Here is a 26,034-nt window from a genome sequence, read left to right as displayed (position 1 = left end):
TTAGCAAGGTTGGGCAAGAAGGCCTGGCTTGCAGTCAGCATTCAATTCATCCCAAAGTTGTTCAGCAGGGTTGATGTCATGGCTCTGTGCAAGCCAGTCAATTTCTTCAACATCGACCTCAGCAAACCATGTCTTTATGGACCTTGCTTTGAGCATGGGGCATTGTAATGTTGGAAAAAGGGCCTTCCCAAACTGTTGCAAAAATTTTGGAAACACACAACTCTAGAATGTCATTGTATGCTGTAGCATTAAGACTTCCTTTCACTGGAACTAAAGAGCCTAGTTTAAACCATGAAAAACAGCCCCAGACCATTATTTCTCCTCCACAAAACTTTATAATTAACACTATGCATTCAGGCGGGCATTGTTTTCCTGGCATCTGCCAAACCCAGATTCGTTCATCAGACTGCCAGATAGTGAAGCAAGATTCATTACTCCAGAAAACGTGTTTCTACTGATCCAGAATCCAATGGTGGTAACTTTACACCACTCCAGCCAATGCTTGGCATTGCTCATGGTGACCTTACGCTTGCATGTGGCTGCTCGACCATGGAAACCCATTTCATGAAGTTCCCAATGAACAGTTCTTGTGCTTGCATTCCTTACACAGGCAGTTTGGAACTCAGTAGATGTTTATGCATTATGCGCTTCACCACTTGGTGGTCCCATTCTGTGAACTTCTATGGCCTACCTCTTCATGACTACAGTGTTTTTTTCTTCTAGACGTTTTCGCTTCACAATAAGAGCACTTACAGTTGACCGGGGCAGCTCTAGCAGGACAGAAATTTGACAAACTCACTTGTTCAAAAAGTAATATCCTATGACAGTGCCATGTTGAAAGACACTGAGCTCTTCAATACAACCCATTCTACTGCCAATGTTTGTCTATGGAGATTGCATGGCTGCATGCTTGACTTTATGCATCTGTTAGCAACGGGTGTGGCTGAAATAGCCAAACCCACTAATTAGAAGGATGTCCGCATACTTTTGGCCATGTAGTGTGTATAACAAATATAGAAAATCACAACTCACTTCAAAGGTTCTTCTCCTTTAATGTCATCGCTAGCTCTCTTTCTTTTGGTGGATAACCTACTTGTAGATGCTTGATGTTGAACAGGTTTTCTTGAATTGTGGGATTATGGGCAGACAACTGCTTGAGCTCTTCTCTTTGTATATATAATAATGCAGTCTTGACACACTATATATAAACACACACATATTTAATTACAATAATAATTAAGAATATGTAAATTGAAAGAAAAATAAATCACAGAAACTTAAATTATATTTTTTAGAAAGAACACTGTGCAATATTTGAAATGAAGAAACCCAAGTAACAAAATAAAATTTGATATTAATGTAACCTTATCTTTAAACCACAGTACATATGCACACAATTAAGCTCAGTCAATTGGAACAACCACATGACCTCTTTGTACCCATTCAAGGTCTTTATAGTTTTAAATACTTCCAATTTTCAATAGTGTACATATTTACAAAATTTTGCACACTTTCAGTTAACATCATAAATAATATTTTTTTGTGAAGTAGTTTTAGTAAAATAAAATAAAGATTTGTCCATGTTTATATTAACCAACCTCATAACCACCAAAACAAAATCAATCTAAACTAACCTTTTCTGATTTTCGAATGACTCTAAATTGTAACACAAAACTACATTCATTTACCCTAAGTAGTTTTAAGGTCCTAACAGTGTACATCTATTTGTAATTAAAATTTATTTTTTTTATATGCTCTTTGAATCCTGTCTAACTATTATCTGTGTCACTCAAGGCACATACAGCTCACGTTACAGTAATGAATCACATTAACTACAAGATACTTGCACGTGTGGCTTGTGAAACATTTTATTATATTATTATTATTTTCTTTACATAATCTATTCTTAACTAATCTAAAAGAGATCCACATTTTTACATTTTGATTACTTTTAATAATAATAAATAAAGAAGAAACAAGACAAATATGAAATATTGTACTTGTAGATTGTTGAGAACACTATATACTACTGTTTTACACTAATGGTAGTAATGCATTAAATAATTTTCATTTAATTAAATAACGGACCAAAGAACATATACTGATAATATGTAAAAAAGCAGATAATTTCTTCTAACACTCAATTTTTCTACCTTTCTACCTATGCAACAAAAGCTGTTGCAAATCTGTCCAAGCTAGCCATTAAATTTCCCATGAGAAAGAAGGTTGTTCTCTGAGTAAAACTAATGTTTATTTTTTCAGAATACAACATTATACAATACATCATTTGATAGATCAAAACCTTGACTTTCTGTTGGTTATAAATAATATATAAATAAATCTAAGAGAGAATAATCACCAAAACCTGAAAGAAAGGATATGACAGCTTGATGTGGCAGGAATGGGGTCTGATTTTTTATTTATAGCTTTGTAGCCAAACAAAATTGAAGGCTATAAAAAATTATGGTTTGTCTGAGCAATGACAATTTTATTCTGAGTAATTTAAGTTTAATTTTGTACTTTTTGAAAGGGTGGTGAATTAAATAGGGAAGACAAGATACCTAAAGTAAATATGTCATGTGTTATACTAAGAGAAATTCAGGAAGTTTTTTTAAAATATGACCTCGTAGAATTAAAAACTTATAAAGATATGAATCATTAGCTAAAATTTTAAGCTTTTCTAAATAATATAACATAAAAGAAAAAATAGTTTAATAAAAGTTTAAATGTAAGACACTAAACGATACCTTGGGTGAGAAGATTAGTTAACCAAAGACTTTTAAAAAATGCTGGTCTTTCATTTTTGGTTTGTTTATGAATTTTGTGGAAAACTACCCAAGGGCTTTACACGCATAGCTGTCTCCAATTCTGAAGTATAAGACTAAAAGGAAGGTAGCTAAGGAACAGCCAGTGAGATTTGATAGTTACACTTATTGCACCCACAAGCCCCACAGAACACACATTTGCAGTAATGAAACACAGATAATAAAATCTTAGATTCACAGTTTGAGCACATTAATCACTTGGCTGCACCAAACTAATGGTCCATTATGAAAGATTTTACAAAAGCTCCAGATAAAAGAATAATGTGCAGCAGTATAAAATATGAATGTAAATAACAAAAAACATGATATGAGTATACACATACTTATCTATTCATTTTCTCAAAGTGTAATAGACATATAAAACTTTGTTAGCTAGTCTAATTTATAATGCAAAAATACACTACAGTTCTACAAAACACCTTTATCCAATACATACATACAAGTTTCATATTTTAAAAACCCTTTCAACTCTACAGTTTATCTTACCTGTGAGTTCACCATTTTTCCACAATGATTTAATAGAACTTCACTCAGAGATTCAATCAACTTCTTGGGAACAGAAAAGTTTCTACTTTTAAGGTAGCTCATCAGGTAAGTAAATGTGTCAACAATTGCAACTCCAAGTTTTTCAGTTGTAAGTTGATACAAACCATACCTATCTAAAATCTGAAAGAATCAACTAGTTCACATACATTTAAAGACTCACAGAAATGGTTAAGTGAAATGAAATGTAAATGATAAACCTTAACTTTAAAAACTGTACTAGTGATAAAGTATTTTCTTTTCATAAGCCATTGTGCCAATATCTTATAAAAATAATTCAAAATAAAGAATCTGTAAAGTTTATTTTTCTTTTTTTGTCATACTCTTTTCCTTTATATATAAACTCTCAGATCTAAAGTTTGCAATAGTTAATTTATTTGAAACCTACAACTAGCTAGTAGACAAGCAAAAAAAAGTTATAAAATAAAAAATTATTTTAGTTTACTTTCTGTAAATGTAAACATTTTATTGCCTGAAAAAAGACCAAAATAAAACCTGTGTGTTAGCCCCGAAACACACTTTCAAAATTCAAATTTAATTCTGAATTTCTTTATGGTTTGGTATCAAACACTTTCAGAATACTTAGAACTAATTTTACTTTGTTTTGTTCCTACGTTTGATCAGTTTAACAATTATGCAACTAGCTTAAGACATATAGCTACTTTAAAAACAAATGTTTTCTTCATGAACACATTGGAAACAAATTTTTACAGAAGTTCTTGGAAGGTTTCTGACTTGTTTGAATGAATAACGACATACTATTCTGAATAAAGAAAAATAAACCAGTTCTACTTATAAACAATCTCAAATGTGGGAGGTAAAGAAAAAAAATTATTTTTCTAGGTTACACTGAAGGTAGTAATTATCTTCCTTAGTTGGTTGGTTGGTTGATTTGGTGTTTTATGGCACAAAGCAGCTGGGCTATCTGTGCTAAACATCCAGTAAAAAGATAAAATTAAAGTAAAATAAAAGAAAATTAAGGTAAAAAAAAAAAAAGTAAAAAAACCATAAACCAATGTTTACATCTAGTCTAAAGCATTAAAACAAAACTACAGTAATACAAGTTGTAGAGGACTTTCTGCAGCATAACTGTAATTATCATAACTCGCTAGGAAGATTAAAAGAGATAAGTACGAAAACCATCATCAGTCACCTGTAGCTGGCCTTTCCAGTCTTGGTTCCAAGTTATTTGATGTTATAGCTATTTTCAAAAAGTAAAGTAATTAAAGTTTTAAAGGAAGTATAGCAAAATTTTAATAGTAACTTGCCAGGATGACTAACAGGTAGTTCAAACAGCAGCGTTAGTCACCTAAGTAGACCTTTCCAGTCCTATTTGAGTTACTTGACTTTACAGTCATTTTCTAATTTCAAATCAAACTAGATAGACTGTGATTCTCCAGAGGGATTCTCATCAAAAAAGGTCTAAAAAAACTTAAATGGCATTAGAAAGACTGATGGCCTTTAAAAAAACTAAAAACATTTCCAAGGTGGACAATGTCATTATGGACAAACCTTAGGACAGAATATGGTGAAAATGGCACCATCGTTGATAGTCATAACGATGGCAAGAAAGTAAAATGTGGTATACAGTATCACACAGACAACATAATGGTGTATCAGTTCCAGATAAATGAAAACAAGGAGTTAAAAAACTGTGACCAATGCATAGTCTAGTTAGAACAACTTCCTCCTTCCGATCCTTACGGTAACAAGGACAGCCAAAGTCTAATACAGGGTTGTATTTGGAAAAGCATGTTTTTGCATTGCTCACTCCAAATTGACTGCGAGATGGCACAGAGCCAAGCCTTGAATACAGGACCATAGTCCATGTATCAGACAGGCACAGCGGTGATAGTGCCAGAGCAAATAGACTTAGCTGCAGTGTCGGCAAGCTAGCTCCCATGAATACCAATATGGCCCAGTATCCAGAAAAACTGAATAGAAGTAGATGATAAAGAGAAATGGGCCAGTCAGTTGTGAATATTGGTGACAACAGGGTGTGAACCAATGTGAAGCGATTCTAGGGCCAGAACTAAGCGAGTCAGTATAAATCATGCAGTTTGAGTACTGCTTAGCTTCTATGTGATCCAGGGCAAGAGAAATGGCATACAGTTCAGTAGTAAACACAGAAGCTGTAGAGGGATTTTACGTGCAACCATGGTAGAGTCCACACAGTCACCTGATTTTGAACCATCTGTATAAACAGGAATGGAAAGATGGTTCAAAAGATGTTCAGCAAATAACAAACAGTATTTCCAATCAGGAGTGTCTACTTTTCTCAGATAGCTTTAAGATAATTCACAATTGGGGATGGTAATAAACCATGGTGGGATGGGCTGACCAGTGGATACAGCAATGTTATCCAACGACAGACCCAATTCATCCAACTATGACTGGATATGAAGGCTAAAAGGAGCAATGGCATACCGTCTAGTCTGAAAAGCATGAGCCAACGAGGAAAGAAAACACAACCCTAGATGGGATGCTTTGGTTAGGAACAAAGTTTCAAAGCATATAGTAAAGACAGTTGTAAATGGCAGAGGTGCAAAAGGTTCATGAGACTATGTACAAGCTCTGAACTGGGGAAGTACAGAAACCCCCAGTGCAGAGCTGAAGTCCTTAATGATGAATAGTGTCCAGCATCTTTAAGGCCAATGGTCTGGCAGAGCCATAGACCAGTGATTCATAGTCGAGGTGGCCAAGCATGTCCAAGTGTGTTAAGATTCGAATTCCCATCACATCAAACATGCTCACCCTTTCAGCCATGGGGCATTATAATGTGACATTCAATCACACTATTTGTGGGTAAAAGAGGAGCCCATGAGTTGGCAGTGGGTGGTGATGACTAGCTGCCTTCCCTCTAGTCTTACACTGCTAAATTAGGGACAGCTAGCACAGGTAGCCCTCGAGTAGCTTTGCACGAAATTCAAAAACAAGCAAACCATAGTCGAGTGTCGGTCAAATAAGAGCACGATATATCTTTAGCATAGAACATCGATCCACTCCACAAGTGATGGAAGAGAGGACAAGGAGGATGTTCAGTGCTCTTGTACATTTGACCTGTAGCTGCTTGATATGTGGTATAAAGGTCAGCTTACGGTCAAAGATAAGCCCCAAGAACTTAGTCTCAAAGACCTCAGGCAGCACAACTTCACCGCAATGGAGTTCAGGATGAGGACGAATACCCCATTGGTGGCAGAATTGCATGCAAACTGTTTTAGTGAGAGAGAAGGTAAAGCCCTTTGCTGTGGTCCACTTCAGTAAACAATTGAGAGCAGTTTGTAGCTGCCGCTCAATATACCTCATGTTCAATAACTGGCATGAGATGTGAAAGTCGTCGATATAGAGCGTGTTTGCAATAGTGAGAGGGAGTTGTTCAGTGATGGCATTAATTTTTATACTGAAAAGTGTGACATTCAGAACACAGCCCCAAGAGACTCCAAGTTTCTACAGAAAAAAATGGTAAAGTGTTGAACCCACATGAACTTGGAATTGCCTGACCATTAACAAATTTTTAATAAATGTGGGCAAATGGCCACGTAACCCATATCTATGCTGTCTCACAAAATGCCATATCTCCATGTTGTATTATAAGCCTTCTCAATGTCAAAGAATATTGATACAAGATGTTTGAGAAAGGCTTTTCTAACTGAAGTATGGATATACACATAAAAAAACTTACAAAAAAAATTAAAACACTAAGACATTTCTTTAATTCATTTTAATTATTTATCTAAAAAGATTAATTTTTCTTGTTTGAATGTGTTACTGATAACACAGACTTCTATGATACTTTCATTAACCTTTTGATCTGGAATGTATAAACTACCGAAAAGTTGTTTATCAAGAATACAATTAAAGTTACAGGCAATGAAGTTTGTGTTTTAAGCAGAAATAATTTGAAGCACAAACATCAAATGAATGAACATGAAAAAACCTATATTCATATAACTTACACTAGAGAAAATGAAGCTTTTTATTTTTTCAAAGCTAGCTAATGTAAGTATTGTGTATTACACAAAGAAGAGCATTTATTAGGTCATTTTATATGAAATGGCTTATTTTCACTTAGTAGAACAGTGACTGTGATTAGAATAAGCTGAATACAGTAACTTGACTGTATGCTATTTGATACTACTGAGAGTGCTGTGTTTTACATTTGCCTGTCATGTCAAGTTGTATTATAATTGTTTTTGTATTTCTTTGGAACCCTACACAAGATGATTTCTTCAAAAGAACTGAAACTACTTTTTTGATATGAGCTCAAATTGGCAAAAAAATGCAGTCAAGGTTGCTAAAAACATCAATTTGGCACTGGAACAAGGGAATACTTCTCAAACTACTATTCGTTCTGGTAATAGGAACCTCGAGAATAAACACTGAGGAAGGCTTCAATCTGTTGTGAATGAAGAAACAGTAATAGTTACTGCATAAGCTAGCCCACACATGACAGTTCATATTAAGTGCTACTGCATAAGCTAACCCACACATGACAGTTCATATTAAGTGCTACTGCATAAGCTAGCCCACACATGACAGTTCATATTAAGTGCTACTGCATAAGCTAGCCCATTACATATTTAGTGCTACACATGACAGTTCATATTAAGTGCTACTGCATAAGCTTGCCCACATAATGACAGTTCAGGCACTTTCAGTAGACTGAGAAGTTTCCAGTGCAACTGTTTCTCATCACCTGGCTGCAATCAGAAAGTTAAAAATTTGGGCAAAGAGGTACCACATGAACTGATAGAAGAGCAGAAAACTGGTTAGGAACAAGAGGGAGTCATTCTTAAAGCAAAGCATTACCTATGACAAGAAGTGGATCCTATATGGAAAAAAAAAACCTATGCAGAAAATATAGCATACTTTGATTATTAAAACTTGTGGTAGTAAATAATATGGAGTGTTAATTTTTACATATACAGTCAGACATTTCAAATGAAACAAACTACTACAAAGCAGTAATCAACAAAACCACTGTAATAACTGAATGTCAAAAAAGATTATTGTACTATTAAAACTTTAACTGTACTAAATAGATGTGACATAGAGCACATCATACTAAGAGGACATAGAAAATACCATAGTGTTAAGAAGATACCAACAAAACCACCATCCTCAGTGTAAAAAAACAAGCATCCTCAATAATCATCAACAAGTACCCTGAAGTATCAGTATTCCCAGAAGAAAACTGTGGTAACACAACATCAACATGAACACTGTACTAATATAGCAACATAAAAATCATTGTACTGACAATGCATAAACAAGGATACAATAATTAACAATATACTAGAATAACTGTAGTGTACAGGTTAATATGTTCACTGTACTAATATGTATTAACAAGATCAATATGCTGAAACAACAGCCAAAAGATATCTAAGGTAACAGAATGCCTACAAAGTCATTATAATAAGAGCACATCATAAAGCTAGTATACTGTCTGTTCATGATGCAATAGTATACAGGATATTGACAAAAAAAAAAAAAGAGAGAGAGAGAGAAAAATATTACTACACTGACAACACAACTGTATATATATATATATATTCAGGGAACCATCAAGCCCAACACAACACCAGAATAACAAAACGTTATGATAACATAAAATAACTAAAAGATCACTGCAATAAAGGAACAGATAAAAATCCATTGTACAAGAACATATATAACAACACTGTATTAACTCTCTCAACACAGCCTTGATCTGTATGACTGACCATGTGACCTCCTTGTGCTTGTTTACAGTCTGTTTAGATTTAATACTTCTAACTTTCAAAGTGGTATATTTTCAAAATCTGGCAATGTTTCAGTTAATATTACAAGTCTCTAACATACAAAGAATCATATTTAATTAAATAAAATAAAGATTTGTCCATATGATAATTTGTTTTGAATAATCTGTGTGAAAAGTTATTTTAATGTTAAAATTAAAATACCTCCTTTGTATATAACCCTAAGACCTCCATAAATACATTTCAAACATTTTTTTCAGTAAATCTTGATAGTTTATATGTAATTTTTTTAACCCAACTCAAAACAGGATTGATTAACTTCACTGACCTTGAAACCACCAAAACAATAAAATAAATTTAAAAAACCCTGAATTACCCTTTCTTCTTTCTAGAATGACTTCATATTGCAAGAAGAAACTACACTCATTTATCCTAAGTAGCTCTTAGTTTGTAACACATCTATTTATAATTAAGGTTTATCACCATTTAAACTGCAACAAACTACTGTCAAGCCATTATAAGATGTAAAATCAAGTCAAGAAACATCCAGCTCACATTACGCTATCGAATTACATTACCCATGAGCTACTACAACTAGTACAATAAGCTCAAGTGTCTCGTGAAAAAATTATACTTATTGTTGATTTTACTTTATCTTAACTTAAAAAATATCCTTACTTATTTTTTACATTTTAGTTGCTTTTATAATTATACACAAAAAATAAACATAAACAAATAAATAAATGAAACACTTGAACAATCTACACTGTTTCTCTTGATTGTTGAAGAGAGTTAACCATAACTTTTAATGCTACTTATATTATCGCAATTTATAATTTTATTTCATTAAATAATGCTACAAACAACATAGACTATAACATGCAAAATTTACACATCACTCAAAAATTTACTAGCTTTCTAGATCTGTGACAAGAGTCATTACAAATTAATCCAAGCTAGTCATTTCTCAATGGAACGTTGGTTATACAGAAGAAAATATTGTGAAATACATCATTTGATAGAATGAAAACCTTAACTGTCTATTAGTTATAGGTAACATACAGTTAAGCATAAAGAGAACTATGAACACAACTTGAAAGAGAGGATGTGACAGCAGGAGTCTGACTTTCTATTCAGTAGAAAAAAATGTTGAAGACTATATTTAATGTGGTTTATCTGAGCAATGATGATTTTAGAGAAAGTAGTTTTCATTCAATTTCATACTTCTTCCATGGGTGGTGGATAAAATCTGCCAGCATGTGTCATGTGTATCACACTAGGAAATATTCAGAATTTTTTATGATAGTGCCTTGCAAAATTAAGAGCTGATTATTTATATGTTATTAAAATATGGTTTATTAACAAAGGTTTTATGCTATTCTAATTGGCATACCATAACCATGAAGTTGTTTAATAAAATATTCAAGGTAAGACACTAAAACATTGTGTCATGCTCAGCACCCAGTGTGATGGGGTTAAAGGAAGAGATAAGACAATTGTACTATAACATCAACAAAACTACTGTGCTAAAGGAATACAAACCAGAGCATTACACCAACAAAACAAAAACACCACTATAATAAAGGAATAAATTCAAGTCTACTATACCAGAATATCAATAACACTACTGTAATAATGGAACAAAAACATGACTACTGTACCAGAACGTCAATAACACTACTATATTAAAGGAACAAAACATGACTACTGTACCAGAACATCAGTAACACCACTATACTAAAGGAACAGAAACAAGACTATTGTACTAGAACACCCATAACACCACTGTATTAAAAAACATAAACAAGACTGCTGTACCAGAACATTAATAACACCCCTGCTCTAGAGGAACAGAAACAATAGTATATCAGAATATCAATAACATCACTGTACCTAAAGGACAGAAACAAGATTACTATACCAGAACACCATTGCACTAAGTGAACAGAAACAAGATGACCGTACCAGAACATCAATAACACCACTGTAATAAAGGTACAGAAACAAGACTACTATACCAGAAACTCAATAACACCACTATACTAACTAAACAGAAACAGGACTAATGTACCAGAACATCAATAATGCCACTGTACCTAAGGAACAGAAACAGGACTAATGTACCAAAACATCAATAATGCCAGTGTACCTAAGGAACAGAAACAAGACTAATATACCAGAACATCAATAAACACCACTGTAGCTAAAGAACAAAAACAAGACTAATGTACCAGAACATCGGTACTAAAGAAATGTTTTTGACTGTACTAAGTCATGAACAGTGTAATAATAGCACAGTAACATTAGTGTAATTAAGATGAGGTTAACAAGACTGCAATGCTAACATTTAGTTCTATGTAGGTAATCTAAGTAATTGTTAACAACACACAAATGTACTACATTATCTTACTTAGAAAATTATAGAGGAATCCATCAGTAACAACAGAGCATTTTACAATGTGAGGTGCACATAACATGAAACTTATTATTAACATAAACATAATATATTCATTGACCCTCTGGGTGGAGAATGGCAGTTCTTCAGGATGGACATACATGGTTATCAATACCTAGCAGTTTTTGTATTAGTAGTAAAGTATTCTATTACCAAAACACTCATCAACCTGTGCAAAAATTATTTAGCTAAGAAAGAAGCTGCATCATTCAAATGATGCAATGGCCCCTCTAGAGCCCTGATCTCAATCCAACTATGCAGAGCTGGGATTTGATAGATCCAAAATAAGATAAATCAAAAGTTACATATAAAGAAACTTTATGGGAGTGTATTAGAGACACTTAGAACAATATCCTAAAAGAAACTTTAATTAAATATTTTACAAGCATGCATGAAAGATGGGACAACTAGCACTTCCACCAAGTTTCTGTTGTACTGAATATGAAGATTAATACACTTCTGATGTTTCACGTGTGACCAACTTTCTATTGTTTTGTGAAAGTAACCTGACACCTAATGTTTGACTAACATTTTTGCACAGTACTGTATAGCTGGTAATATAATGCTTGTATCAGTGCAGGTTTAGAATACAAGTTGTGTATCTTGTGGTCAGTGCTCTTACTTTCTTCAATTTCATGCTATTTCAGAAGCTATACAACTGCTTCAATAAATAAGGACAAGTACAAATAACTGATAAAATTAAAACTAGGTATAGCTCATTTGATATATAAAACACAATATTATGACCAATGATAATATCAAATTCATTTGTCTTATTTTCTTTCTCATTTTTTAATGGCTAATTTAATCATGTGTGAAAAACTGTATGAGAAGATGAGAAAATGATTGTCATAAATGGAACAATGCAGACAAAATAAAACTTTAACAAAAAAAAATCTCTCTAATGGATACATTTACATGATTTAAGACACAGGGGAAAAAGAAAACCAGATGTGACAAAACTATTAAAAATCATTTCACAATTATATTTCAAAAAAATTCATAATCTAAAATAGTACACAAATACTAAACAAACTTACATAATTTTTCAAGTACAAGCATAGATATTATCCAATTAGGTTACACATTTTAGTGGGAGAGGGCAACAAACAACAACAGCACAACATCAACTAGCCAGTCCAAAGGGTTAAAAATAAGATCATTTTAATTCCCATCTTCAAAACGTGTGCAGGATATATTTTGCTCAAAATTAAATAAGCCACTTACATATTCTAGATATGCCAGTCAGATGCTATTAACTGAATTCAAAATTGACTCAGATCTAATATAAAATTTTCTCTCTGTATGAGGACAAAAATCTATGTTTGTCTTATCTTACACCTCCTAACTCACAGGGGGGCTAACCTCAACCAAACTTTGTGGGATGATAATTTGGAATAAGGGACACTTAATGAATGTTCACAATTCCTTCCCCTATTATTACTATTACTGAGTATTTATCATCTTTGATGTAAATTAACATTATCTACATTCACATATGGTGCCACATCCATACACACACAAAAAAAAACTTAAACTTTCAATAGAACAACACATACACAGTGTGTATATATCTCAGAGAGTGCACTAGCTTTATCTATGGAAGAATTCAAAGAAATAATATGGTTGCCAAAATTGCAATACTACATAAACTTGCCTGAAGCTTCTGCTCCAATAGCCAACATAATGCTGGTGTGAAATGTCCTTTCTTCAGTTATACCCATTTCCTACTTCGAACCATGATCTTTGAATTTTGACCTCCAAGCCACTTCTGTGCCCAATGGTTGTCAATTAATTAATCATATGAAACATTGTAATAGGACATTCAGAGGGGTGTTGAAAGTAGGTAACAGTAAGCATCTCTAATGCCACTACTTCTTCCTACAAGGTCACCCTGACCATCACACAGTGTATACCATATCTAAAGTATACACATATTGAGTTTTTAAAGTTTATACAAAACTTTCATTGAGGTAATAATTAATGCTGTAATAATGTGTTATATTTTAAATAAATTGTGTAAAAGTTAGGATTTTTGTATTATTTATTACAGTATCCACCCACAAACTTTGTTTTAAGCTTATAAACCCAAACAAAGAACAGGTACCTCATCTTGTGTGATGTGACAAACTCAAAAGGTGAATTAAGTAATTATGGATACCTTTAGTCTCATCAGTACTAATTATAGTTCCACTCTGGTACAGTAATAAATCTACAGACTTACAATGCTAAAATCAGAGGTTCGATTCCCATGGGTAAACTCGACAGATAGCCCAATGTGGCTTTTTTATAAAAAAAACACACACATACTAATTATAAGCATGCAACAAAGTACCTGATTACTTTCATTATTCACAGTTAAGGTTGTCACAATCTACTGGCACAGTGGTGTAGTGACTGGTCACACAATCAACAACTAATTTTAAATATCAGTACTTAATTTCATTATAAACTTATAATTAAGTACATTAAAGCAATTTGTAACTAAATACATACCAATTTAAGATCAATTCCTCCTAATTCTAGTTGCTTGTATAGTATATTCCACAATTTCTCTTTACTTCCTGGTGTAAACTGAAGTAAGTCAAATACCAGTAACTCCATTACAAACCTAAAGATGCAAAGAAAGAATAACCACGTACAAATTATACAGTTGGACGATGCTTTTAAAATGAAACATTTCATTGTAATACCTTATCTTATTGAGTTGCTAATCACATTTTTAAGTTTTCAATATATTTCAAAATTAGTCCATACATTGAAAGCAATATATGGAGCTCTTAGACTGAAAAGCTGTTTCAATTTTTGCTTGAATCTCACAAACATTAGTTACTCTGTACCGAACAGTTAAGAATAAACAAAAGTTGAAATATTATAACCAGAAAAAGACAAAATCACTACTATAAGATCTTACTGAAGAACATGGTCTATGTTACAATATTTAATGAAACAACTGTTTGAATTCTTACTTTTTCAAGTGAACTACAGTGATTAAGGTGTTTGTGAACCAGTATTAAGCCTTGTAACATTTTCACAAGGTTAGATTCCATGTAAAATGCAAAACAAGGTACAAAGCAGCCTTTCTGCAATTCTGTAAAGAACATATCCAATGAATGCACAGCATGTGGAGTCATATCCTTTTTAAAGATGAATCATGGTTCACTCTGTACTTAAATAGCAGGCATATAATAATTTTAAACCAGATCAAGCCATTACCATGCATGAACTTATCAAGTACAACTCATCACTGAAATGCATACAACCTCTGTATATATGAGCAATGACAGATGTACAAACACTTTCAGGAAGAGCCTAGGTCCATGGACCAACTTTGTTACCATTTTGTGGTTGCTATAGTTTTCATGCTGTTAATTCTAAATTAGTAAGTGCATGTTCACAAAATTTGTAAATATTACAATGCTATCATACGCAAAATATTAGTTTTATTTCTATTAAGTTTTAAGGTTTGTTATGCAATGTTTTATCATGCCCTTTGTTATTTTAGCACATTGCCTATTTAATGTGCAAAGTAATTTTCATTTTAAGATAAAATATATATTTTTATGCATCAGAAAATTTTCAAATTTCACATGCAAAATATTTATATCATCCAAATAGTTTTATGACATTTCTTAAGAAAAATAAACTTTATATTTTATATTATTTCCTCACCAAATCTCTCATTGGGTCAAGTCAGTTTGATGATCTCATAACCACCACATAAAATTAGGAAATAAATATAGCATAAATTATGCCTTTTTCACTCAAGAATGACTACAGATTATAACACCACAACATAAATGTTCAGACTATATAGATTAAATCTCATTACATTATACAATTATACAGTTTTATTATTTTTACTATACTGCCTTTCAGCCACGCCAAGCTAACACAAATTTCAATGATGTGGTGCACATGCACTCATGTTTCCCAAACCAATAATATAAAACTGATTTTAAATCTTTACAAAGTGACCTATTTTTGTGTGTTTTAGCGGCCTAATATTTTGTAAAATACAGCCACATTGCAATTATTGTACATTATATATCTACATAGTTTATTAACATTTTCAAACATGTTCTTAAACTTATTTTTCTTAAAACATAAAACAGGAAATGAAGAAAGCAATTGTCTTTTCCAGCTACAACCTTTGCACCTGGATGATGCTTGTTATAGCTTACTAATCTTTAGGATATTTCAAACATAGAGGACATGAAACAAAATTTTTGTAAAGGTTTTAAATATATATTGGAATAACCAAAAGATTCAAAAACTACAATACTGATAACCACAGAATTCCACTATAATTCATTAAGCTTAGTAACTGAGCTGTATTTGCACCTAAAAATTATGAAATTTAAACAGACTAAAAACTCAACTTTCCAGCACAAAAGAGATTGGAAGGCTTACTCTAGCAGTTAAAATTTAGAAGTAAAACATATCATATACAAGAAAAACAATAAATAGTCCCACTCCAGTAACTCAAATTTAGTGGTGACGTGCCATCTACATGTGCATAAAGTGATTAAAATAAACTATGTATGATTTTAGAAGTGGATATATCTTATTATAGTTAAAATATTACAATTTCTAACTATCCTTTTGCTTTTTTGTGTAATATGTCTTATTCAAACATTTCAACAAAAAAATCAAGAACATAGAGAAGGTATTGTGTACATTTTACAGTTATAATAAATTTTTGTATCAGTTCTAAACTTTCATACTTACATTACTTGAACTTGTAAACTTTCACATCCTTCAACACTTTTCAAAACAATTGGAATCACAGAGAAGTCTAGCTTTTCTTCTGCCTTTATAACATTAAATGTAGTAAAATATCAGAATTATATACATTTCTTAAAATTAAATATACTTACATACAAACTATATACATAACATTATGTGCAGGCAAATATCAGAATTTGTTATTTTCCTGCACAAAGAATATTTTTGCAACAAGCATGCACTCTTAACTAACAGATCTAAGCATTGAATGCTGCTTTTTTATATGAAAAACTTTTCATTCACCACCAGACAACACCTGCCTGGTCATCTTCATTCCAAAGCCAAGCAGCATCTGGTATGTATCATCCAACCAATGGCAGAGAGAGAGTCCACACCATCTAAACCTCAACTTCAGAAGAAAGAAAGAAGAAATTTCATGCCATCAGTCAAAATGTTGTGCATGTGCAAATCCAGAACCAACACCAGCCACTCAGGAACCTAACACCTGAATAACAGTAGGAAGAGATGCGTCAGTGTGGAGGTTCACTCAAATACCAATCAGATAGGTTCCACTCTGCACACCATCCTCCTCCAAGTTTGAATTTATCAGAAGTGGAGCACTGGAGAGACTACATCTACCCCATACAAGACTCAATTACACAGAGTTGGAGCACTTGACAATTGTAGAACAATGAATCCTTACCAACAAATGTATATAAACTTATGTTAGTTGGTCCATCTCTAATCCAAAATCAGTCTCTATGAATTGGCATCCAGTTGATGGTAAAATGAGAGATCTCAACCAGGGAGGTGAGCAGCATTGCAATGGATTTGCTCATGATATAGTGTATGACTGGTGAAGAACATATGCCCTATACACCTTCAGGAAACCACTGCCCTACACTCAACAGAATGGAATTGAGCACATTCAGGAGGCAGCCTCCATGGTCCACTACCCCAGCAACTACGAACTGGCAAGTGGTAAAAGACTCCCTTTTCCCACAAAACGAGGGTGGGGATGGATTAGGAAATCAGGAGGAATGCGAATACTGGAGACAGTACACTGAGTAACCACAAAGTCCCTATTTTGATATGAAGACTGGGCCCAATTTATTAAATCAAAGGGACAGCAGAAAAAAAGCAGGTATCTCTTTCTGTTTTACTCATGGGTCCATAAGTCAATAAGGGTTGTAGCTATAGTGGGAAAAGATGCCCAGGAATTACTATTTTCACCTAGCACTTCCAATATAATGTGACTACAGTTGCCTGGCATTAATTATCACTGAAATAAAGTTCACCATAAGCATGAAGACATTCTTTGTCAATTCTGTAGTAAACTTTACAATAAGCCTGTTAGAAATAAATACCTTTGCACAAAAATTGTAATCATTACTGTACACATTTCTTTGTTAAAGTCATATAACCTTTGATGATTTAGAACATTTTCTTTCACAAATTTACTGTTCAACTACAGATAACTAAAGAAGGGCACTGCCCAAAGGGCTGTATCTACAATAGCATATATTAAAAAAATAAATATATCTGTAGTAAATGTCATGTTGTCTTTGGTGGTTTAACTGATGACATACTTCTTTTGTTCTTAAAATGTAATAATAACTAACTATACTTTCACCAATAAGAGAGCAATACATCATCCATACTTAGTAATCCATACAAACATCTGCCTCATGAGGCAAACTAAATACACCAAAAGTGAAGGAAGAATGGGAGGTGGTGTATCAATCTGAAATACATTTACAGGTAAAATAAATGTTAACTTTAGAAATGTTACTAATCTTTTTTTGCATCACTAAGAGCTAAATTCTCACCTTGAAATGGTGGAAAGAAATTACAATGATGAACTCTTTTCTGGAAACAGCACCAGGAAGGGAAAGCCCATGGGGTGTGATATCCATAAGGTGGGTAAGTTAATGGGGAGCATTTGTTGAAAGACTATGTCCATCTCAAGTTGAGAATACTCTTTGCCCAATAGAGGAAGTAGAGCAAAACATAATGCCATAGAAACCTTTTTTCTTTTTTTTTTTGGATGCCAACATATCACTGAGATGGACAGAATGGCAGACTGTTCAACTGTTCATTAACTTGCAGATGGATAGCTGGGCATGAGCATATAGTGTTATTAAAGCTATAATTCAGGCTACTCAATACTGGATATCATACAAATGAGGTGTACAAAGAATATCATCCCACAGCTCATTGGTCTGGATCTAACAGTCAAGATTGGCTTGATTCATAATTTAATGACATGTCTTGTACTACACAACCAGGTAACACTCTAGCTCTACTTCTGAATACAGGTGTGTGTTCACTTGGTTTTGTATTACAGCAATCACATCACTAAATGAGAAATTCTACATATCTACTTCCTCAGCAGCTTGTAACTAATGAAGCAAAGCCACCCCCCTCCAAAAGAAACAAAACAAAACAAGTGTACTATAAGAAATAGGGGAAGAGAGAAATTTGCATGGGGAGAATACTGAAGATGTGAATGGACCACTGTCATCAGACACAATCACCTGGAATTATGTCCATTACTTAGAGACAGCACAAAGGTTACTACAACTAAAGACACCAGGTGTTTGTGTATAGACACCCCCTGACTGTCAATTTGTTTTACATTTTTGTCAATTAATGATTGGCTGGTCTTGTATAAAACTCCATATCAACAGCAGGCAATAAGCAGAGGCAGATGGCTTAACATTTTCCATGCTACCCATTGAATGCATATTTTGGGTAAGTATTTCCTGTTACACACCAACTGCTTATTGGTACATCCCACTGTCTGGATAATATATATATGTTGAATAAGGTAGTTATAAGACCAGAAAAAAACAAAGAAAAAACAAACAAGCAGTCCAGAAGACAGAGAAACCACTGTATGGATAGGTTCCAAATCTGGGAGAGAGTTGTTCTGTGGAGTGGAAACTGACAAAAAGAGGGAGACAAAAGCCAGGATACATGAAACGTTACTGTGGTGTATGTGATGGGACACTATTGTATCACATCCTATAGTATCTGAGATTGAAAGTAAAGTGAGTGGAAAGGCAGTAATGATAGGAGGTCAAAAGTGAGAGAAAAATCCACTACAAATACCAGAAGATAGAGAAACCACTGTATGTAAAGGTACCAGATCTAGGAGAGAGTTGTTCTTCTATCACCTAAGCTTAAGTTTTCAAGACATGATTCATAAGTAACTAAATCTGATGATCATGATCTTATATGAGAAAGACCAGTACCAAGACAAAAGAAGTTCTGAGAGTGAGTACTTCCACAATGGGGGAGGGAACAACAGATGTTTTTTGAATGGATCACAATAAAAATACCAAACAGATGAGACAGAAAATGAAGGTTAGACTGTGAGGAGAGACTAGCTCAAAAATATAGAACCAGAGAAACCTTGCCCTTGGCATCAGAAATGGATCAGCCATCCAGAGCTGTACCTCATTGGAACAGAAGCAGCTGAAAGGTGTTGTTACAGAACTGGTGAGTGTTAAGCACTAAGTACCACCTACAGTCACCAAAGATACAGAAACTCACATTTATATGCAGAAGGAGCACACAGTCACTGATCTGAGATCTGAAAGGCTCCAATCATATGCAAGTCTGTATAAATGGGGAAAAAAGGGTATCCAGGGCCATGTGAGATCAACTGATACCTGCATTGACAGATCATAAACTACTGAAGGAAATGTGTATGGGCAAATCTAAGAGGAACAAAAGATTCAAGAGAAGAGGGAATCCTCCAAAATAACTCATGCAGGAAACAAAGGAAACAAGAGTCCTGGTATCAAAAACCTCCAAGTGACAAAGACAAAAATGTAGGCTGTGCCTTCTCCACGAATGTAGTTAGAGGAGGGTTGAGATTGAAATGAGACTACTCCTGAAGGGAAAGGGAAGTCAAAACAAAGTAAGCCACACTCGGTGTGGTAAGTGGAGACCAAGTGTCTATAGATTAGTGATATAATAGGCTTCAAGAATATGACCTCGGAGAAAAAAAAGTCTGGGCCATAACCAACTTAAAAGGAACTATTGAGAATCAAATATTTGATCACTGAGGTAAATCAAAGGAAGCAAAAAATATGTATACAAATCAAGATGTGGAAGTTATCCATCATGATGAGAAAACTGACCAAAAGAAAGACCAAAATTGGGTTAAGTGGGACAGACTAATAGCCTTCTGCCTTCATTGGAATGATAAAAAAATACAGAAGTAGAACTCTAGAATGGAGCAGAGGAATTACCTCACAGCCTATTCAATAGGAGAGGTGCAGAGTAAAAGAGGGAAGGAAAAACCTCTGAGAAAGAACCTACAGAGCTTCATAGGATGTAGCAAAGGGATTCACCAATGGAAAAGTTTTTACAGGACTGAAGTCAACAAGTAGCTCCAGGAATGAATTGCCTCCATGGCTTAAGGGAGATAGTTAATAGTAAGAAGAGGACAAGAGAAAGAGGAGGATCACTCCAAAAAAAAACAATATATATAGACATATAAAATAAAAATCTGGTGAATACAAACACTGCTGAAGAACTGCATCATCAGCTAAAGATACCAACTTAATTAAAAAAAACACAAAAACCCAAACACCATATCACAAGGACCCAAGACAGAAGTCCTGGATAAGGGTTAAACAGAAAATAAAGCAACCTAATAAGGAGCAGTCCAAAAAAATATCCAACTAAATGGAACAAATGGAAGAAAACCCAGAGCAAAGTGGAAAACAAATATGTGCAAGCTGCCTCACAAAAGCTGGAAGGGTCATGATGGATACAAAGGAGCAGAAGAACAAAAAAGAAATTGAAATACGGTGAAAAAGGGTAGATTGAAAGAAAAATGTAAGAAAAATATATCTCTAGACTCAAAGTATCAGGTGAAAGAGGACCATGCAGGTGTTCAAGATTTAGCAGAAATTAACTGCAGAAAGAGAAAACAAAAGACACATAACTGTAAATCCCAAGCATAGAAAGACAAAAGTAGAACTTCAATGAGAAGTTAAAGCAAGTGTAGTTAGTATCCTACATCAGAGATAAGAATCAAACCAGCCAAATTGTGCACAATGGCAGTAATATCACTGATCATTGTCTGCAGTTGTCATTACAGTATAGTATGACTTCTGTAAAAGAGTTTTAAAAACCTTGAAGGATATCATTAATGTGGGAACATTCAGTTGAAAACATGAAGCTCATATTATGACAGTCCTTTTTCTTAAATCATAAAGAAAGAAAATAACGGCAATAATTAGAAATACACTAAAACAAGTATGGCAATAGCCATAGATCTAATAATGACCTTGAAGATTACTGGATGAAACTTGTACATTGGATTAAATAACAATAACAGGTAGTAGGACATGTTTCCCTAACAATAAAAGGTGAATTAAAAGAAAATCAAAATCAACATAATTCAAATGAAAGTTCTAACTGTTAAGTTTAAACTTAGTATTATTCTACTTGATAATGAAGAAAGGAAAGACTACACTTGTGTTTGTGGTGACTACTACACATAAAAGATGTGTCACCCTCCTACTGCTGGGGGGCTATGGTTTAATAATGATGAAACAACAGACTGGTACAATGCACATTAATAGATGTAGGAATGAGAGCTTTGTTAGAGGCCTGCAGCATGCTCAGGAACTTACACTGAAGTGCACACTCAGGTAATAACTCTTTCTGGTGAAAAGATTGTTTTGTTTTTGAATTTCACACAAAACTACTCGAGGTCTATCTGTGCTAGCCGTCCCTAATTTAGCAGTGTAAGACGAGAGGGAAGGCAGCTAGTCATCACCACCCACTGCCAACTCTTGGGCTACTCTTTTACCAACAAATAGTGGGATTGACCGTAACATTATAATGCCCCCACAGCTGAAAGGGCAAGCATGTTTGGCGCGATGGGGATGCGAACCCGCAACCCTCAGATTACGAGTCGCATGCCTTAACACGCTTGGCCATGCCAGGCCCTGGTAAATAGAACACAATTTTATTTTTAAACTAAAATACCTTTAAAATGAAACTAGAAGTATAATTTTAGCAGTTACCTCTTTGAAAGAATGATGTTACTACAAGTAATCTTTAGTATTTGAAATTATAATTCCAATAATTATCATTAATTTTTATAGCTTTATAGATTTCAGTTTTAGAATAATGTTACACATACTTCTACCAGCTTTAAGTACAATACTAAATATTTAAAAATTTTAACATGCAAGTATTAAGTTATCTGAAGGAAAAAAACTTATTCTGTGCAATAATTAAAAGGATTTCTTTCAATTCTTGAAAAAGTATTATTTTGTACAAGATAAAACACACAAAAATAAAAATGTGTGGAGCAACTAGTGACATAAAAGCTGTCTACTTCCATTGGCACTAAGACTAAATAGTTGTAAACAAAATGGGAATAAACCTAAAAGAACACAGTCAAAGGTTGACAAATACTACATAAAGTTTAGATACAAAAATCACTGTGGCAGAGTTTAGAAACAAAGCATTTTTGTATTTATACTGTTTACAATACCATGCAATACTTTTAAAACATTCACTTATGATATCTTTCATGGACACACATATATTCATTACAATATATTACATAAAAAAATAGCTTGTTCTCAGGCAATTATAATACTGCTTTAATACTATAATACTATTTTATGAATTTATGTCATTATGTTTGGTATCAAATTGTAGATTATACTGTAAATTTTCATATTATACATTATTCTATTTCTTAATTTAAAAATAAATATTAAAAAACACTTTTAAACATTGATTTCTGTGTGTCACAAGGTACGTTAAATGCAGCATTGGTTCAGATTGGGTGTCCAAGTACGAAGCTTATTGTTTTGTACAAATTAGGAACTCAAATTACTGATACTGAGAAGCTAGAATATGAAATAAGAACCTCCTATCTTTTCTATTTGTTGATATATCATTCATATACTGAATTAAACACAGTGGCTCTACTCACTTCTTCCCATTTTGAAAACAGGTCCTTATATGCACTTACATCTTGTGAACAACCAATCAAAAGCTTAAAATATCCCTCAAGTGGTTTTCTCAACCATTTTAAAGTATTACTTTGTGCTGGTAAGTTGGGTCTTTAGCCCGTTTGAAATTTCATATTCTTTAAGACCCAAATACAGCTTAGTTACTACACTTGATAAATTATAATGGTATCAATATAGTAATTTATAAATTTTTGGTTATTCAAATGTATATATATAAAACCTTTAAAAATTATTTAATTTCTCATCTTCCACGTGTGAAGTTTCTTAAATATTAGCAACATAAGGCAAAGAGCAACTGAGTACAAAGGTTGTAACTGGAAGAGATAACTGTTTGCTTTACTTCTTTATTTATAGTTCTATATTTTACAAAAGAAATAAGTTTAAAAACATATTTGTTAATTGTAGTAATGATAATACATATATAACTGAAAATACTAGCCCACTAAAGCTCAGCCAAGATAGGTAACTTTGTGATGACTAAAGGTCAGTTTTATGCTCTTGGATTCAGTAAGATGGGTGCACATGTGCTGCATCCTTGTAGCTTCTGTGATGTAGGTTAGCAATGACTTAAAGGTCAATATAATAAATATATATAAATGTATAATGTTATACAAGTCTTAAATTACTGACTGAGTATGCATATATTACCTCCACATCAATGTTATCAGCAAAATAACCTTGGGCTGCAAGTTCCTGCTGTGCTCTTGCATGCTTTCCTTGAGATGCAAGAAGATCTCCAATCCAAACTTCTTCCTCATTACCATACCCAAGAAAGTGAACAACACATGTCCCTTCTTGTTCATTAATACTCATAACACATGCTTCATAGAGAAGTCCATCTTCAGAAAATATTGCCTGACAGTAGTCTCCCAATTTATAAAGTAACAGTATATATGTTTACTATCACAATCTTCTTATATATATCATAAGCAATAAAATAGAGAAAACGTATTTCAAACTTTCTTTAGTGAAGAAAGTTTGAAAATAATTTTTACCTTACGCTTCTCTCATAAGACATATTTGAACTTTTAACTCAAAACTCAAGCTGAAACCATTTATTATAATTTAATTAAAAACTGAACAGCTGTTAGATTATGTAACACAATATGCAATTCTTCACCTTTGTTAGAAATGTTAAAAATTAAACTGCTAACCTTAACATGAGGATTAAATGTAGGCTATTATATTAAAATATTATTAATATAAATATATAAAGCAGAAGTGTCTTGTTCTTTATTACAAGTGTTAGATTAACACGAGTATCTTTGTTTTTTGTAAGTGTTACATTAACAGGAATGTCTTGTTCTTTATTACAAGTGCTCTATTAACACGACTTCTCTTGTTCTTTGTAGCAAGTGTTACATTAACATGAGTGTCGTGTTCTTTGTAACAAGTGTTGTATTAACATGTTACTTGTTACAAAGTACAAGAGACTCATGTTAATGTAACACTTGTTACAAAGATCTAGAGACACTCATGTTAATGTAAGACTTGTTGGAAAGAACAAGAAACAATCATATCAATCTAACACTAGTTCAAAGAACAAGAGACACTCATGTTTATCTAACACTTGTTACAATGTACAAGAGACTCTCATGTTAACGTAACACTTGTTACAAAGAACAAGAGAACTCGTATTGATATAAAACTTCTTACAAAGAACTAGACACTCATGTTAATGTAACACTTATTACAAAGAACAAGAAACAATCATATCAATGTAACACTTGTTACAGCGAACAAGAAGTCGTGTTAATATAACAGTTGCTACAAAAAACAAGAGACAATCATGTTAAATAACATTTGTTACAAAGAACAAGAGACACTCTTGTTTATGTAACACTTTTACAAAGAACAAGAGACATGTTGATATAACACTTGTTACAAAGAACTAGAGACACTCATGTTAATGTAACACTTGTTACAAAGAACAAGACAATCATGTTAATATAACATTTGTTACAAAGAACAAGAGAACTCGTGTTAATGTAATACTTGTTATAAAGAACAAGAAAACTCATTAATAGAAAACTTGGAACAATAAGTAGGAGACACTCGTGTTAATGTGACTTGTTACAAAGAACAAGACACACTCGTTATAATTTAACACTTTTTACACAGAAAGAGACACTCATGTTAATGTTACACTTGTTACAAAGAACAAGAGACACTAATATTAGGTTAATACTTATTGCAAAGAACAAGAGAAATCGTTTTAATGTAACACTTGTTGCAAAGAACAAAAAACAGTCATGTTAATCTAACACTTGTTTCAAAGAACAAGAGACACTGATGTCAATACAACAAGTGTTATATTAACATGATTGTTTCTTGTTCTTTTCACAAGTGTTAACAAGAGACACTGATGTCAATACAACAAGTGTTATATTAACATGATTGTTTCTTGTTCTTTTTAACAAGTGTTTCATTAACACGAGTTTTATCGTTCTTTATAAAAGTGTTTCATTAACATGAGTTCTCTTGTTCTTTGTAAAAGTGTTACATTAACACGAGTGTCTCTTGTTCTTTGTAAAAGTGTTACATTAACACGAGTGTCTCTTGTTCTTCGTAACAAGTGTTATATTAACATGTCTCTTGTTCTTTGTCACATGTGTTACATAAACATGGGTGTCTCTTGTTTTTTGTAACTAGTGTTACATAAACGCGAGTTGTCTTGTTTTTATAACAAGTGTTATAATAACGTGAGTGTTTCTTGTTTTTTG

At 33.2% G+C, this 26,034-nt stretch overlaps 1 protein-coding gene across 1 annotated transcript; it reads right to left on the bottom strand.

Moving 5' to 3' along the window:
• On the bottom strand, nt 1-24,225 carry LOC143242270 (uncharacterized). Its single transcript, XM_076485637.1, has 6 exons — nt 23,960-24,225; nt 16,296-16,378; nt 14,061-14,175; nt 3,312-3,491; nt 1,094-1,198; nt 1-192 (listed from the first exon to the last, which is right to left on the bottom strand). Exons 1-6 carry the CDS (start codon nt 24,122-24,124, stop codon nt 1-3), a joined length of 840 nt encoding a protein of 279 aa, XP_076341752.1. The 5' UTR covers nt 24,125-24,225.
• Between the last annotated feature and the right edge of the window lie 1,809 nt (nt 24,226-26,034).

Source organism: Tachypleus tridentatus, unplaced genomic scaffold (assembly GCF_004210375.1).
Source record: "Tachypleus tridentatus isolate NWPU-2018 unplaced genomic scaffold, ASM421037v1 Hic_cluster_2, whole genome shotgun sequence".
In the NCBI taxonomy this organism is placed as follows: Eukaryota; Metazoa; Arthropoda; class Merostomata; order Xiphosura; family Limulidae; genus Tachypleus; species Tachypleus tridentatus.
The sequence above is the reverse complement of the archived record's forward strand: the minus strand, read 5'-3'. Positions and strand labels throughout refer to the sequence as shown.